Below are 16,447 nucleotides of genomic sequence, written 5' to 3'. Positions count from 1 at the left end.
CTCTCTTCTCTCTGCGCCTATCTTCTGCTACTCCTCCTTCCCCCTTTTCCACTCTCTCCTGTCCCTTCCTACTATTCATGCACGTCACATCACCTCATTTTTTTTCCCTCGGCCAGGCAGGAAAGCGAGAGGCCCCCTTCTTGTGTGTCCCACTTCCAGACCAAAACGGGAGAAAGTCATGTTTACTGATACGACTTTGGCATTTGCCAAATGTCTTTCGGGGCCAAAAAAGGGAGACCGCAGACAAAGAGAAGACAGTCCTAGTAGAATTACTGCCCCACATTATTGCTCTCCACTGGGCCAAAGATGTTTATAGCCGTGATGTTTTAAATGCACCAGCTCAGCAGAAGCTTCTGGCCAAAGATAATTAAGCGGCCGTCCTTTTTACACATTTTTGAAAGCCACATGGTTGATTATTCTTGTGAGTTATTCAGATAAGAACAGTCTCTGTGGTCAGGGGCAACAATGCAGAGAATGACCGCAACAGCAATTTGAAGAAACAGAAATCTATATGCGAGAAGCCTAACCCCCGTCCACCCTTGGCCCGATGCGTCAGTGTTAATGGGCTGACCCATAAATCACTGACAGGGACAACCGCGCAGAAATTACCATTCAGAAAAATTTGTATACGGACAGTATTCATTTGGCTCTCGTCAAGTTTGACACAAATATGCACACACTTGCACGAGATGTCTATACCGTACATCTAGGCAGGGCAACCTTGAGTTACATAGAGATCGTTATTCATCTAAATTATAATATGGACATTTCAGCAGCATGATTATGGCCAAGCAAATCGTGCCCCAAGGCCATTCGAAACCCTTAAAGCCAATCATGGTTCACTTTTGAAAACCAAATGGTTAGCTTTTCAGAACCCACGCATCATTCACACACACCATGTTGATGTTACACAGACAATAGGGGCCATTATGGTCACCACAAACCCTGAGGAATCTAAAGCTATACGCGACCCGTATAGATTACTGTTGATACAAGTTAGCCTTCTTGCGGACTGGTTTTGTACCCTCAACCACAAGACCAATGACGCTGGGCAGTGAAAGCTAATGTTCCCTACCAAGTGGCTAACGATAAATAAACACACTAATGGCCACACACACTCACACAAAGAATAAATCATACCATGAGGTACTGGCGTGCCAGGCAGACAGACTCGATGGTTCCTTGGATGTAGACGGTGGATTTCTTCTGGGGGCTGTTGGGGTCTGGGAAGTGGATCTGTGCCCCCGTCCTCTGGGTGATGTGCTTGATGTTGCTACCGTTGCGGCCCATCATGAAGAGGTGGTGCTGGGGCGCTATGTCCAGGTGGGTGCTGACCGAGATGGCGCTGGCCAAGCTGCCGGCCAGGTGCTCCAGCAGCATGGCTGTGCCTCTCTGGAGAAGAACGAAATAGGTGACAACATAAAGTGTAATGAATCGCATTGAACCGTTTGGTACGAGGCTTTCGGATTGGCAAAGACTACGGCCCGAGCAACCAGCTTTTTTAAATCAACTTTGGATGTGCTCTACAAAGTAGTCCAAACAACGTCAGGCAAGTTGCCCCTCATAACTCTTAAGATGAACACTACAACCAACCTTTATATTGAGACATGCTGAGAGGCACATTGTACTAATAATGCCACAGATAGAAACCAGAAACAGAACAGCAGGTCTGGCATTCCCTGTGAATTATGAGACTGGTGGATAGAAAGACCTTATGTAATGTGTTCTACACCAGAGTAGGTTACATACGGTACAGAGAATAGATACACAAAAATAAAAAATAAATATAATAAAACAGTAGCCGCTTGGGAACTGAAACTGAAAGCTCTCTGGTTCTATCCTGAGCTCCATTGTCGTCGATGTGTGGTACACTTTGTAAACTCGCATGTTGGATGAATGTGCTATAGAAATGCAGACCATTTCCATGGCTGGCTGTACTGCTCAATGTCAGAACTTTAAAAAAAAAAGCACAATGATACACAAAATACCATCATTTCAACTTAAATTAGTAAATTATGGGGGGAAAATAGGGGCAGATGTCTCCCGAACAAACACCAGTGATCCAGTGGAAACTATTGGTTTTTCCGCCTACCATGGCCTGGCCGGCTGAACGGCTTCCATTCCTCACTGTCTCTGTTGTGCCTCTGCAAGCAATCACATGGCCTATAGAAGAGCCATTTCGTATGTACTGTACGAGGAGCTACAAAAGACAGAGGCCAGCATAGCGCAGCAATCCACAGTGGTTTTGGCACTCCTCAAAGGGTCTCCCATCACCACATAACATAGCACACATACTCTCTTAATCCCTTGGGCCCGGATCTGGCCAGTGTCCGAATGCTGACTGAACCCTTAGACCTACCACAAACTCACTCACACACAAGCAAGAAACCGTGCAGCGCGCGCACGCACACACACGCGCACACACACACACACACACTTCATGAATGTATATGCATGCGTGCACACGCACGCACGCACACACAGACAGCATTGCAAAGGTCATGGGAGGTCCATGTAGTCTGGGTGTGTCAGTAGTTAAACAGGAGGGTTTGAGGGGGGTCTGAGTTTTGTTGGCACCCAGAGAAGGCTCTAGGGCAGGCTTTAAAATATACACAATTCTGATGCCAGAGTGAAGTACGGTAAGTGTGTGTGTGTGTGTGTGTGTGTGTGTGTGTGTGCGCACGCACGCACACACACACACACACACACACACACACACAGAAGCAGCAGAAGAGTTGAGCACAGTACATAGTACAATTTTACTCTGAAGAGTTAATTTAACTCCGAGAGTTTACAAATGTAACCAAATGGATCCGTAAGGGTCCATTGACAGTAGTTACATTTGTTAGGCCTGTCACAATTATTATTATTATTATTATTTTTTAGATAATCGCAATTATTTTTCAATGTTGATTTTTTTTTATAGAAGATATAGCAGATCTACAAGCTTCACGTCACTGTAAGCTTGTAGATCAACTACTTATGCTATTTTGGAAATGTTTTGGAAAGAAAATATAAAACTGCTATATTTAAGTTATGTGTCATATCTGCCCTGTGCAATTTGAAATTACAAAGCCTAAAAGGAAAACAGAAATACTGTTAGAAATTGTAACATTCCAATGTTCAATTTACAAAACGCAATTAAATTGTTTAATCACAATTATTTGCGACAATCAATCGTCAACTTCAATTCGTAATCACGACAGCCCTGACATGTGTATACGGTGTACGCTCTCCGCGTTAAAAATTGATAAACAAACGGAGGATTTTACTGTGTGAGCAGCTCCAGCATGTATCAGACATGGAACAGTAACAGGGATCAGTTCAAATGTGCCGCTCAAGGTAGCACCTCCCAGCGGGGCGCGCTGAACTCACGGCCCATCTGTTACAAGCCACCTCGCATTTCTCGGCCATCTCCTGAGGTGCTGGAGGTAATGAGGTGGGTTATTGCAAAGAAGCAAGGAGGAGCGCCCGGTGTCGGTGGGCCTTGAAACGCTGCTGTTTAGAGAAGCCTCCCTTGTATGCGGCTAGCCACACTAAAGGGTGGAGGAAAGGAGAGAGGAATGGAATCCCGTCTTGGAAGTCAAGGAACCCTGTCTTCTCATTCAATCGATTAAATCAGTTGCGACTGCACATGAATCATGCTTTAATAAAAATGCTTAAAACCTCACTAAAAAAGCCAAACGTCTGGTTTATCTTAGGATTCATAACGTCCACGCCCAAACCAGCACAAAACATCGGTCACGCCTGGCTGTTTAATAATCGGGCCACAAAAGATGTTGAACCAGATGACTGACATTTTAATTTCCTGTACAAGACCCTGCTCACCTTGACGGCTGTGGTGTTGTTCTGCGAGCCACGTACCACCCCGGTGGTCCCGTAGAGGCGCGTTGGGGGCTTGAAGGACACGGTGAGGTTGTAGGTCTGGGAGATGTGCTGCACGGTGGGGGACCCGGGGTCGGGCTGGACGATGGCCGGGAGCTCGAACGACAGCACCAGGGGAAGCAGCTCCTGGGAAACAATGAGGGGAGGAGGGAGAAGGAAGGAGAGGCAGTTTGAGTGGATGATGAAGAGGAGAACATCTTTAATGCACAAATGTACAGAGCTACAGTAGATATGTGTCCAGAGAGCTACAGTAGAAATGTGTCCACAGAGCTACAGTAGAAATGTGTCCACTCCTGCCTGCAATTTTTTACCTTTACTTACTTAATTACTTTATTTTTGTTGTTTGTGATAAGGACATTTCCTCTTGAGCCACACATGTTTAATTGTATTTCATTTTCGGTTTATCATAACCTCATTTCATACTCAACATTCCCACATTCAGTCAATGGTCATTATCAAACACTGTTTGCTAACTATGCCGGCTAAAGTTAGCAATCAGTTGATCTTGACTTGTTCTACAGTTTTATATGCATTATTCATTCATTTCATTTCATAATTTGGACAGAGACAATTGGTTGGTCAAACATACTTTTCAAAGTCAAACAGTTTGAAGTTATTACTATGTTGTCAAACACCCACTACTCACACCATCCTCATTTCCTGGTCAAAGTTACACAAAAGAGTCACCACTGAATCCACTGCTCCTTTTATAGGTGGAGGATTCAAATTGGGTTGCACCATGTTGCAGGGGTGCATGTGTCTGGCAATACATACTATTTAGTATGATTGCAACGAGACGGGTTGTTTAAAACCTGGTTTGTTAATTACTTTAGTATTGACAAGTATACTGTAAAGGTTGGGAAATGTTTTCTGTGTTAGATGTTCACTAGATTTGTAAGTGAATGCTTTGGGGAAACCTGTCTCTAGACAGATGGTATGGGCCACTAGTCAGAGGCCTGGGTTTGAGTTGATGTAGTCAGTCCATGGTGAGACATGGGGGGGGGGGGGAACAATGCGGGAAGCTCTGCCCTAGGACAGTGTTAGGACTGGTAATGTCCAGACTGGATGCTTGAATTTAAGCATAGCATGTAAGTTTGTTATTTTCATTTTTGAAATATATATATATATATATATATATATATATATATATATATATATAATTTTTGTGAAAGAAATATTTTTCCTGAGGCATTTTTTTGGAACATTATTTTTGGAAACCTATTGAAGAAATACATCTTTGGCAATAATAGAGATTTTTGGTATGTCATTTTTCTGTGCACCTAGCCCCCATCAAACGGACTCATTTACATTGTTGTCCAGTATTATCTCTATTGTAATCATATTTTATTGCTTTTGTTAGACAGTCTTGCGGAACATGCTACAGCCAACACTAAAGGTGCGTTCCCACTGAATGATAAAATGCTTGTTCGAGCGGCACAGTTACATACAAAGTCAACGCAAAGACCCAACTTTGCTGAACGAGCATCGAACGGCAATGCAACTAGAACATATATTTTAACTTTCGGTGGGAACACATCTTCATATTTCGCTGCTTGTACCTGTATGAGTGAGTGGCAAATAAACCCTCTTGATTCTTGAATCAAGGTAGAGAGGTGTGCAGAGAGACATAGGTGTGTGGCAGAGAAAATAAATAGACAAAGAGATGGAGAGAGACAACGTGATATGTAGAGAGGGGGGGTGGTAGAGACAGAAAGAAAATGGTGAGAGAACGATACATTTTATCAACGAATGAACCACATGACACAGAGTGCTGTGGAATATCCTCAGTACCTTGCCTGCCACTGCGCTGTTAGTGCTGCTGATAAGATTTGAATAAATAAATATGGGCAGCATTGGGCACCCGCACCTCACATACTGTATTAATGTCCCAACCAGACACCGTACAGACAGCTCAGATAAGACAGCACAGTCAGCTACACACCCAGTAGCCTGTACCAGTGTACCACCTTGTCCTAAAGCAAGCTTGTGATTAACACCATTCAGAGAACAGAGTAAAAACACATGTGGGGAAGCGGTGATGGGTGGTTTCTTGACACATCATGCATGTATTCCACGTGCAGACATAACACGGCTCCCTTCGGCGGCGAGCAGCAGAACGTGTCTCTAAAACATGTCGAGTCAAATAAATCCCGAGCGGTCACATCGACGGGAGGTGCCAGAAACAAAACACCAGACCCTCTGTCACGCGAAACACGCAACGACATGATGGCATCGCCACTTTGGAGACAGAAACGCTAAAACTAACTCACACACAGTATACTGTGTCAGTCCCACCGCCTGTTTGGTGTGAGACTGTTCATAATGTGAACGGCAGTACATCAAACTGCAAAAGTTGCGTGGCTACAGACGCACAATTGCGACAGGCGGCTGAGTTGTCAGAATGAACACAGCATTTACAATAAATCTCACCAGTCCTTCAGAGGAGATGAAGACCAGAGGGCCTTTCTGGGACATTCATACTGTACATACACATGTGGGAGGGAATGCACACACAAACGTACACACCCATACGCAGTTTCATTGGAAAGAGAGTACAATATACACACACACTCTCTCTCTCTCTCTCCAAGACGTAAATACTTGTATTCATGCACGCATACACGCACTCTCGTGCACGCATACACACAGACAGTGTTATCCAAACACTGACTCTCGGGCACAGCGCCACTATGGTTTTGGCTGCCAGTGAAGGGCAAGCAGCATGAATTGCTCTGACCAAAGAAATGCATTCCTGATCAGTCCCATATGTGCTCGGCCCTACATTCATATCACGTTTCAGCGCTCGCACTGTAAGGGCTCGAGAAAATTTAGGTCAGCACGCAGGATAAACGCAGAAAGCATAAGCAGAACAGCGGGACTCGAGGCGCTGAATGAAGGATGAATAGGAGGTGGATTTACAGAGAAGCTGACATCAGCTTTTTAAGAAGGGTCTACCTGGAAGATATAAGCCTTGCACATATTCAATGCAAAGGGTAAAAAAAAAACTGTACCAAAAAACACACACACACACACACACACACACACACACATGCGCGCGCCACAAGAGTGAGAGAGACGGGGAGGAAGGAAAACGTTTGCGAGGCAAAAGGCAGTGGAACCGAACTCTCATCACCTCCCGATGAGTTCCAGCCCTGCGAGCACTCCAGGGTAGTCAGTCCCGTAGTAGTAGTCCCGGGAGAATCCCTTGCATGAGCCGATGACTAGATGCAGACGCATGCGACTCTGCACCTCCAAAAAGGCCGACATACCTGGGACCCTCTGAGCGCACTATAGGCAGACCCTTAAAGGGGGGAATCCCGACATCTGTACTGTAGTGCAGCGAGCGGATAAGCCCGCCGTAAACCAACCACCCCTGGTTTTAAGGGAGCCATGCAGGAGGATGTGGTCCGGGGGCCACCCAGGATTAACCACACACAGTTATATACTGTTATAGTGTTATATACTCTTAACCTAAGAGGAGGACAAGAACAAGATACTCACAAAACAAACACTCCCTCTGCTGACTACAAATTGCGCTCCCAATGTAAAAGCACCGGTATATACAGTAAAGTCCTGTTTATCATCCATTTGTAAATCAGATGGTGTACAATTTTAACTCAAATGGGCCCCGTTACTGTGTAATGGCAAATTACCGAAAAAAGTCAGGCCTCAATTGAATTCAATGGTTGACAGGAACAGTTGGTAATTGGCATCACTTGCTACTAGGGGTTGTTAGTTAATCAAACTAAATAAAATACTGAAAATAGCAGATCTACTGTATAAGCCGACATTGTTATTTTTACATGTATCGTTGTACAATGGACAGTAAAAATAAATGAATCAGACTAAATCGATTATAAATATCGATTATAAAACCAAAATGTTCATTGTTCACGAATATTTGTTGATATACTGTATAGAAAAAATAAGCGCATAATCGATAGGTGCAGACCTACTTGCTGACAGAATAAGCTTCAAAGAAAATCCATGTAGAAATTATAGCCTGCCTTCACACTCATGCCTTACGCATGCCTTAAGCTTGTGCTAATAACCCACTGGTTTCCATCCACTGTGATTATTATGCAGTGTTTGTACCTGTAGAGGTTTTGCAAAAGTCAAATTTAAGCATATTTTTTAGCATTTTCTTAAAACGTCAAACACATTCAGCTCCTTAAATAGGAATATAACAGTCAAATTCAATGGTTTTTTTAGCGCATGCTGTGCAGTATACAGGTATTACAAAATCAATGAATGCGTTTAGTGGAACACACGTATTATCGATTTTGCATGAACGTGTAGACATAGGACTTCTCTGGGATAGCGTCTTGTGTACCAAACGCCGGCCGGTAGGCCTGGTGGAGCAGCAGCTGCTCAGTGCCTAGCTGGCACTGAGCAGTGCAATCTGCAGGCTCCATGTTTGTGTGGTCATGGCGACATGGGGAGAGTGCTGAGTGCCCAGGCACTCAACAGCACAGGTCTGGTTGTGGGCGTTGGGGTTTTGGCCACAGCATGGTCCAGTAACACAGCTTGGGTGATGAGTGAACGCGTGGGCCAGAACACAGCCGCCAACCAGGTATTTGGATAAAAGGTAGGACTGGTGTAGTGGTGAGTGCCGTGGGGTAGGGGGTGGTATGGTCGGTTAGCGGCTCGTGCATGGGCAGAGCAGTAGGGGGTGTGTGAAAGAGCGGAGTGGTGAGAAGGCCTGGGCGGAGAAGGGTTTACCGAGTGCGGAATAACAGGGAATGGCATTCAACGCATCAAATGCACGGCACAGTTCTAGCATTTAACCTGCTGCCCCCTGCTGGACAGAGAGCCAACCGCAGACTGCCGAGCCATTTGTAATGTAACACATACTGGACTCACATCCTGTTTGGGCGGCCATCTTAGATGCTAAATAAATAGCGTCAATGCTAGCGAGCTAGTGCTGCCAACAAATATTCCATATTCGAACGAATTTTCGAAACTGAATATTTAATATGAAGGTTCTAATTTAAAAAAAGTTGCACCACTCAGTTCACACGGGTGTGATTTTTAATCATACGACGGTGCCGTGGGTAAACGAGGGCCGAGTTAAAAGTTAAAATGCGTCGTTGATGCAATACGTTGTGAGCTTGTAGATTAGTTATATTTGCCATGCGACACCGGCACACAATGAAGAATAAATCAGCTGCCTCGCACCGCTCCACTCTGCCTGCCTGTTGTTAACACCATGGGGAGGGTTAACAAACTTAACACAGACCACAGTGACACGGAAGCCTTGGAGGAGTTGCTAGGCAGTTTAGACTTTAACTTGCTACGTATAAAGCACACATGTTTAATCACACAATGTCAGGTCAAGCCGAAACGGTGATTAATCTGGTCGTGAAGCACTCAAGACAGACAGTTTACAGTGAGACTCGATGACCCGACAGACAACGCGATGTAAAAACTACGCATGGATTCTTGTCTCTCGCGGGAAAGCTCCCTCTGTGACACATTTATCTTGTAGCCTACCTTAAATTGATTTAAACCAAAAACACATGCATTGCTATTGCTTTGATTATTTCCCCTTTCATGTCGAGGTAAACACTTCTTCTATCACAGCAGCGCACTGCATGATGTGCACATTGTTGGAGCGATGCATCTCTGTTCTCCAAATTGTATATAAACTAAACCATTATACAAAAATGAGGCTATTAAGATAATTATGAATCATTCAATTGATCTCACAAGAGAGCGCATTTCTCAGCACCAACTGCAGCCGATTCAGGACCGGCGAATATAGAAAAGAAAAGAGAAAGTTTTACTGCATATTAGGCTGCAATATTTTATATAAAAATTATATAAATTCGACATTTGAGCCGTTCAAATCATTCCGAACCCACATGGCGTTTTAAAAGGAATATTCAAACAATTTTGGCCAATTCTGACAGCACTATAGCGAGCTAAAATGAAGCCATCCTTACTCTAGAAAGCGCCAATGTTCCCATCTAGACCACCGGATAATCAGCAAAGACCTCCGAACATTGTGCGTTTTATCCAAACCATGGAGAGCTCCGTAGATTTCGAGTTAATCAGCTTTTTAGTCAGCCTGTATAAAGGGAGGTGAACGGCAGTGTGGTTTGCGAAATCCGGTCTAGGATCGCTAAAGAAGGAAAGGCCAAGCAAAAAAATAAGAAAGAAAAAAATATATATATATCAGCGATCCGGTTTGATATCAATAATAAAGCTTATCAGACGGAACGTTACGCCACAAGCAGTTGCCGGTTGTATTCCAACTGGCGGAACATTCCATCAGAAGCAGTACATTTGTTAATAAATACATTGTACCCAGCCGCCTTACCCCTTGCTGAAGTCAAGGACACCATCTTCCTGGCCAGAGATGCAGATTATACTGTATATCAAGAGCTAGGAGTGTGTCGACTAATGGCAAGGAATGTGTAGTAAAAACGGACAGGGGGGAACAGCATAAGGATAATCCAATGAGTAGCTGGGTAAAGTGGACTGGGGTCAGCTTCTTCTGAGTCCAGGGAAAGAGGCCAGGTTGAACTTTCCTTTGATCCGCCCCACTTCATCCGCTGGCTGTGTGTTCTTTGGACAGCATGAACAATCTGTGCGGTTCTGAACAGCTTACTTTTTAAGCCCCCTTTCTACAACAGCAGTAGTTGCTCCATTTTTATGTGTTTTGCTTTGTTTTCCAGTTTCCAGTTCCAATTTGGCTGTGACTTGTTGCTTTTGAAAATATGCTTTAAGCATAGGTATCCCAGTGTGCACCACAAACATGCATCTTTTTTTCACCGACAATACCACACATGCCCTCTCTCTGTCACACATACAGTACACACACACACACACACACACACACACACACACACACACACACACACACACACACACACACACACACACACACACACACACACACACACACACACACACACACACACACACACACACACACACACACACACACACACACACACACACACACACACACACACACACACACACACACACACACACACACACACACACACACACACACACACACACACACACTCCCCTCTGGGCCTTATTAGTTTTGGTCACTGCTTATTGGAAGTTTGTGTTCACTGAGGGGAATTGTTGCGGTGGTGAAATGTGGAGTTCCGGGCTGAGGAGGCTTGCGAGAGTGGAAAACTCCTCCAGCCACAGAGCTGGGGCCGAGACTCGTGGCTGGGCTGAGGTAGAGACTGAGAATGGCTCTGGAGGAGAGTCTGGGGAATGGGCAAAGAGATGCCACTGTAAACGGGGCCACGGCTGAGTGTAACTGTTGTTTTAGGGGAAATTCTAGCAAATCACTATCTGGGGATTGGCATCCTGCTAAAAAGGTAACGAGGCTCCAGCTCAAGCTTTGGGTTAAGGCTGGCAGGAGGACTGGAAGTCAGACCCAAACTGGTCCAGCGGAACTGTGGTGGAGGGGATGTGTCTGGCCATAAAACTGGAAATGGATCATTCTGGAGCGCTGGCGAGGTCGGGGCATAGAATGCTGTCTGGCTTATGAAAAGCTGATAGGTCTGAGTGAGGTCAGTCCAATCTTCTCCCCGGCCAATTGAACATTGCAACCTTGAACTTCCTCTCCCTTCTCTGTTGTATGAGCCATGACCCTATTATCACCAATTCACACAGTGACCCAGCAACTATCACTGGCAGAAAGAAAAAGTACTGGAGGATGAGTGGGAACCGACCCTAAAGCTACCAGACAATAAATCTACAGTATTATAAAGACTTGCAAAAAATACTCCCAACTAGCATTGATACAAATCAATGACAAAATCAAGTGAAACAAGGCTGCCACACTCACCCTTATTTTGGCTCGAGCTGCCTCCACCCCTCCTGGCTGCCCTGCGATGGACACCTGTTCACATGGAGAGATGACAATTGGCATGACATTAGCAAGTGAACGCCAACCCTGTCCACAAAACATAATAACTGTCATCATTACATATTTAGTAGTAACTGTCCAATCCTCTAAGGTAAAATGTTGAACAAACTAAACAGAGTGAAAGTTTTTAAAACTTCCTCCCAAGCAAATCTTTAAAATACTAAACTGTAGCCAAATGTATCTTTGGGACTTGCCAAACTAATTTCCATAGCTTATGTTTCTTAACTCAAAAACCACAAAACCATTATGGTGAGAAATTAATGTGGAGATTTTAGCAGGACATTGACTTACAAAACTAGGATGGAAAAAACCCCAGTCTCTACAATTACAGAAATTGCCTTTTCAACACATCCATCCCAGTTTGAGGGTCACAATTAAAATAATTGCAACAGAAATGAAAACGCAAAGATAATTGTTCTAATTAGACATCTTGCCAATGGATCTACTCTCACTCTTCCTCTCTATCTCTTCTTTTCATCCATAACTGTTGTATTGTTGCTGAACGATTCACTCAATATAACCATCCTTTTGGGTGAATGAACTGAACTAATCTACTACCTAAAAAAACTGTTAACACTTGAACTATCAAATACTAGCAGACTGAGTACCGAGCTGTGGAATTGATTGGCTGAAAATATAGTTTACTCGTTGGACTGAAATACAAGCCATTATTAGCCAATTATTGAGCTCCTTGAGGAGGACTAGGACGGGCTCTGTTTGTTCTTTGCGAATGAAATGTCTTGAGTGAGTGAATGTAACAGCTTTTCTCGTTCACTGGGCGGAGGAGGTGGTCTCTCACTCAGTGACCGTGTGTATCCCTGCAAACAAATTCTTGGTTCACTACCTGAACGAGTTTATCTGAATGTTTGACTTCAAGTCAAGTTTGACTTGAGTTCAATGAGTGGGACACAGGCGCAGCTCCGGTCAAACACAAAAGGAATAATTTGAAAATCTTTTTACTGAACCGATTCTAATTATTCGGTTCACTGAAAAGAAAGACAATTTCCATCACTAGGAGCAAGCCATGACTTGGCCCACAGACACAGGACTGAGGCCAACTTGAATCAGAGCTTCAACTCAAATTAAGCCCTGGTGTTTGGGACCAGCTGGTACAAAGAGAGTAAACAAACGACAAGGGGGTCTATCTGTTTCAGTCATAGACCGCCCCTTAATTTCACGCAAATTCAAGGCATTCCGTTTTGACACTTTGAATTGATGCAACTACACAATTATATGTATATCTTTTCGCTTATTTGACCGGTTTCTATACTGTGATTCTTCACTGAAAAGTGAAGATATACTGCAGGTGTGAGTTACACAGAGCAGTTAAATTGACCTATGCACACCACTGCCATCTTGCCAGCAAGGAGCTAACTAGGTGCAACTTCCCATTGACAGTCCATTCATCCAAATAGAAAGGTCCTATCTGATTGTATTAAACAACGTCAAACGCACCAACATTGCAGCTGTACGGAAAGCTTGAATTATCCTCTTTCTATCTGCAAAGTGTTTGTTTCATAATGACCCACTGTAGACATATTATGAACTACTTCCCGTCAAGAAATTGTGTTGGAGTTTGGAAGTGCTCGTTGAAGATCACCCAACGGCCCGTGTGTACCACCCGTTTTGAATTTGCACATGATGCAGGAGGCAGCAGGACGTTGCTTTAGTGAAAGCAAGCGCTTCCAAACTGACACAAATAATCCTCTGCAAGGAACTTCTTGACAGGAAGTAGCTCATAACATGTCTACGGTGGATTTTTATGAAACAAACACTTTGCAGATAGAAAGAGGATAATTCAAGCTTTTCGTACAGCTGCAATGTTGGTGAGTTTGACTTTGTTCAATACAATCAGATAGGACCTTTCTGTTTGGATGAATGGGCTGTCAATGGGAAGTTGCACCTAGTTAGCACCTTGCTGGCAAGATGGCAGCGGTGTGCACTGTGCACACAGTAGCATTACTTGGTGTCTAATGGAGTGGTGCTATTTGAAACACTCACCTATACAGTATACAGTAGGTTAATGGTAATTACTGCAATCTGCACTTGCTCTCTGCAACCTGCCTGGTTCAGGTTATTGAGCCTGTGACAGCCAGCAGCATGCTGGTATATTTACAACCTATCTGCACATCGGACTCTCTCATTTCCCAGTGTTTTGACCAGGTGGACGTGGTTTTGAGGTTAGGTTGAGGCATTGTTTCTGTGAGGTTAGGGTTAAGGTTTGGTTTAGGCAAAGTTTTTGTGAAGTTAAAGGACCACTTCACCACTTTTCAAACTATCTTCATAGAATATGTCCTCACTAATAATCATGAAAAAAATGGCGTCTGCGTCTCATAGGAGGGCTGTGGGCAGTTCAGAAACCGTCTTCCAGTGACATCATCGATGGGGAATACAAGCCAATAAAAACTGCAGGCTTTCTAGTCCTGAAAAGTTGCAATGGAAGCCATCGTTCTCACGATAATGAAAATCTGTCTGGCGCACACATACAGTCATACACAGATCAATAATGGGGCTGGTCCACTTGACCTACAATATGAAGGGGCGTTATGCTTCAGTGAGTCAAGAAAACGCATCATGTTGAGTATGTTAGAAGGGGTCATTATGAATTTCAACCTTTTGAAACCAAGCACAATGTGCTGCTAATGTGGTTCTGCTAATGTGGACCTACCGAAGTGTCATCACCACTTCTCACCGTACTGTATGTCTAACCTCACTTTACCTCATGGTATCCTAGTTTCTCAGAGCCACTACATTGCTCTCTTCACACTCTACTTGACTATTTACCTTGTCATTTGTCGACTCTGGTCATTTCGCTCTCGTTGTAAGTCACTTTGATTATGAGCATCAGCTAAATGCCTGAATTGTAACAGATTCCACGCTGACCTGGTTGCTTTTCTCCGCCTGGTTGTTTCTGTTGGAGTCCGGGAAGTGGATGTGGCAGCCCGTCTCCTCCATCACCTTCTTGATGTTGTTTCCCCCTTTACCGATGACATGAGAGTGCTCCGTGTGGGACACATCCATCTTCAGAGTTACCCTGTTACTCTGCTGAGAGAGAGAGAGGAGATGATGATTAATAGAAGTTGTATAGCACAGTGGTTCTCAAAGTGGGGTCCGGGGGACTAATTAGTTAATATAGTGTCAAAATCAGTTTAACCACTTTAACCCCATATACATTAGCCATTTGAAAATAGCTGATCTACAAGTTCACAATGTGTCACAATGTGTCACGATGCGTTGTCAGCTTGTAGAACAGTTGCTTGTTGAAATCTTGAAAGGAAGAAGAATTTTCTTTACATTTGAATCCCTAGCACAACATATTTTCTTCTTTTACTTTGACTTCTTTGACATGAATAGGTTGATTGTTGTGGTGGGGGACACTATAGTTATGGTTTTTTAACTCTTTATTTTTGAATATACAATTATGTACAGTAAGACATACAAACAAATAGTACAAGAAAATAAAAATGTCATGGGACGTTTGGTACAAATAATTACATGTTTACAGGATTTGAGATAGTAGTAGGACATTGTTAATCCGGACCTGGCTGCAAGTAGAATCTTAAACAGATAGGAATCATCTTGGCTTAGTCCATCCGGGATTTATGAAACCCAGAATGTTTGAGATAAGTGTTGCTACTTCCTCCCAGAAGGGTTGAATTATAGGACAGGACCAAAATACAGTACACATGATCAACCATTGTATCTCCACATTCTCTTCACAGTCCAGCTGGTTGCCAGTTTGTTTGGACTTCTGTTTGGGAGTAATAAAGAAGCAAATCTGGGTTTTCCGTTGATTGTGTTTCCCATGTATTCAACCACACGTCATCACTTATATCAATGTCGAGCTCCTTTTCCCCATTGTTGTTTCACATAATTATGTTGTAGTCCTTTTTCAATGATATAATTCCATTATAGCTTACTTATTCCTGAGTTATAAGCATCAGTAAATATTATACTTTGTGTGATCCCTAGACTAGACCCTAATCCCTTAACTGCAAATATCTATAAAGGTCCTGCTTTATATCCCCATTTTTAACCAGTGTACATATTGACCTGTTTCCTATAACCCATAAGTCTTTGCGTTTTGTGTGTGCATAACTTTTGACAGTGTGCCCAGGCTGACTAGGAGCCCCAGTACCTTTCCGCCGAAACAGGTGATACCAAGCTGTCCAGTATTGCTGGCATTAAGTCAGGATCATAGGCTGGCCGGATGGAGGACACTATTGTTGCTAGTATTGTTGTGATATCAGCTCCAGAATGACTGTGTTGACTTTTTAATCAATTTAAACCTGGCGTTCCTACTTTGGGCATGTCATTATAAGATTCTCAAAAGAAAAACAGACAAACAAATGCTATAAGCTCACAAATGTGCCATGTTGCAATGCATTTGTGATTAGTATTATGACCTCATCATTGGCAGTAGTCAATACTACACCATAACCATGAAATGCATCTTAAGTCATCAATCAATAAATGACAGGTGTGATGTTTTTATGAGTGTACACACAAATAATGAAAAGCAGCTAGACAATACACATTTATCCAGGCAGCATCAGTGCTCTGCATGAGCCTCATAATAAACAGCACACAACCCATAAACTCTTTCAGATGCTTTCATTATGGACAAAAGAGAAGCAGATGAGTATCAAAAGCACAGTA

The 16,447-nt window shown here is 43.5% G+C and overlaps 1 protein-coding gene across 4 annotated transcripts in view; it reads right to left on the bottom strand.

The window, feature by feature from the left end:
- The window catches only part of bicc1a (BicC family RNA binding protein 1a), an 82,553-nt gene that overhangs the window by 22,368 nt on the left and 43,738 nt on the right, over window positions 1-16,447 (bottom strand). For 2 of the 4 annotated variants that reach the window (XM_080781299.1, XM_080781301.1), the window contains exons 5-8: window positions 14,672-14,833; window positions 11,708-11,761; window positions 3,829-4,011; window positions 1,141-1,392 (exon numbers count right to left, since the gene is read on the bottom strand). In XM_080781299.1, coding sequence (XP_080637425.1) covers window positions 1,141-1,392; window positions 3,829-4,011; window positions 11,708-11,761; window positions 14,672-14,833 — 651 coding nt within the window. The remainder of the gene's footprint in view (window positions 1-1,140; window positions 1,393-3,828; window positions 4,012-11,707; window positions 11,762-14,671; window positions 14,834-16,447) is intronic. The other 2 variants (XM_080781300.1, XM_080781302.1) reach the window with 1 other exon arrangement.

Source organism: Protomyctophum bolini (genome assembly GCF_963924005.1).
Source record: "Protomyctophum bolini genome assembly, chromosome: 14".
Classification (NCBI taxonomy): domain Eukaryota; kingdom Metazoa; phylum Chordata; class Actinopteri; order Myctophiformes; family Myctophidae; genus Protomyctophum; species Protomyctophum bolini.
This window is presented reverse-complemented; position numbering and strand designations above follow the sequence as displayed.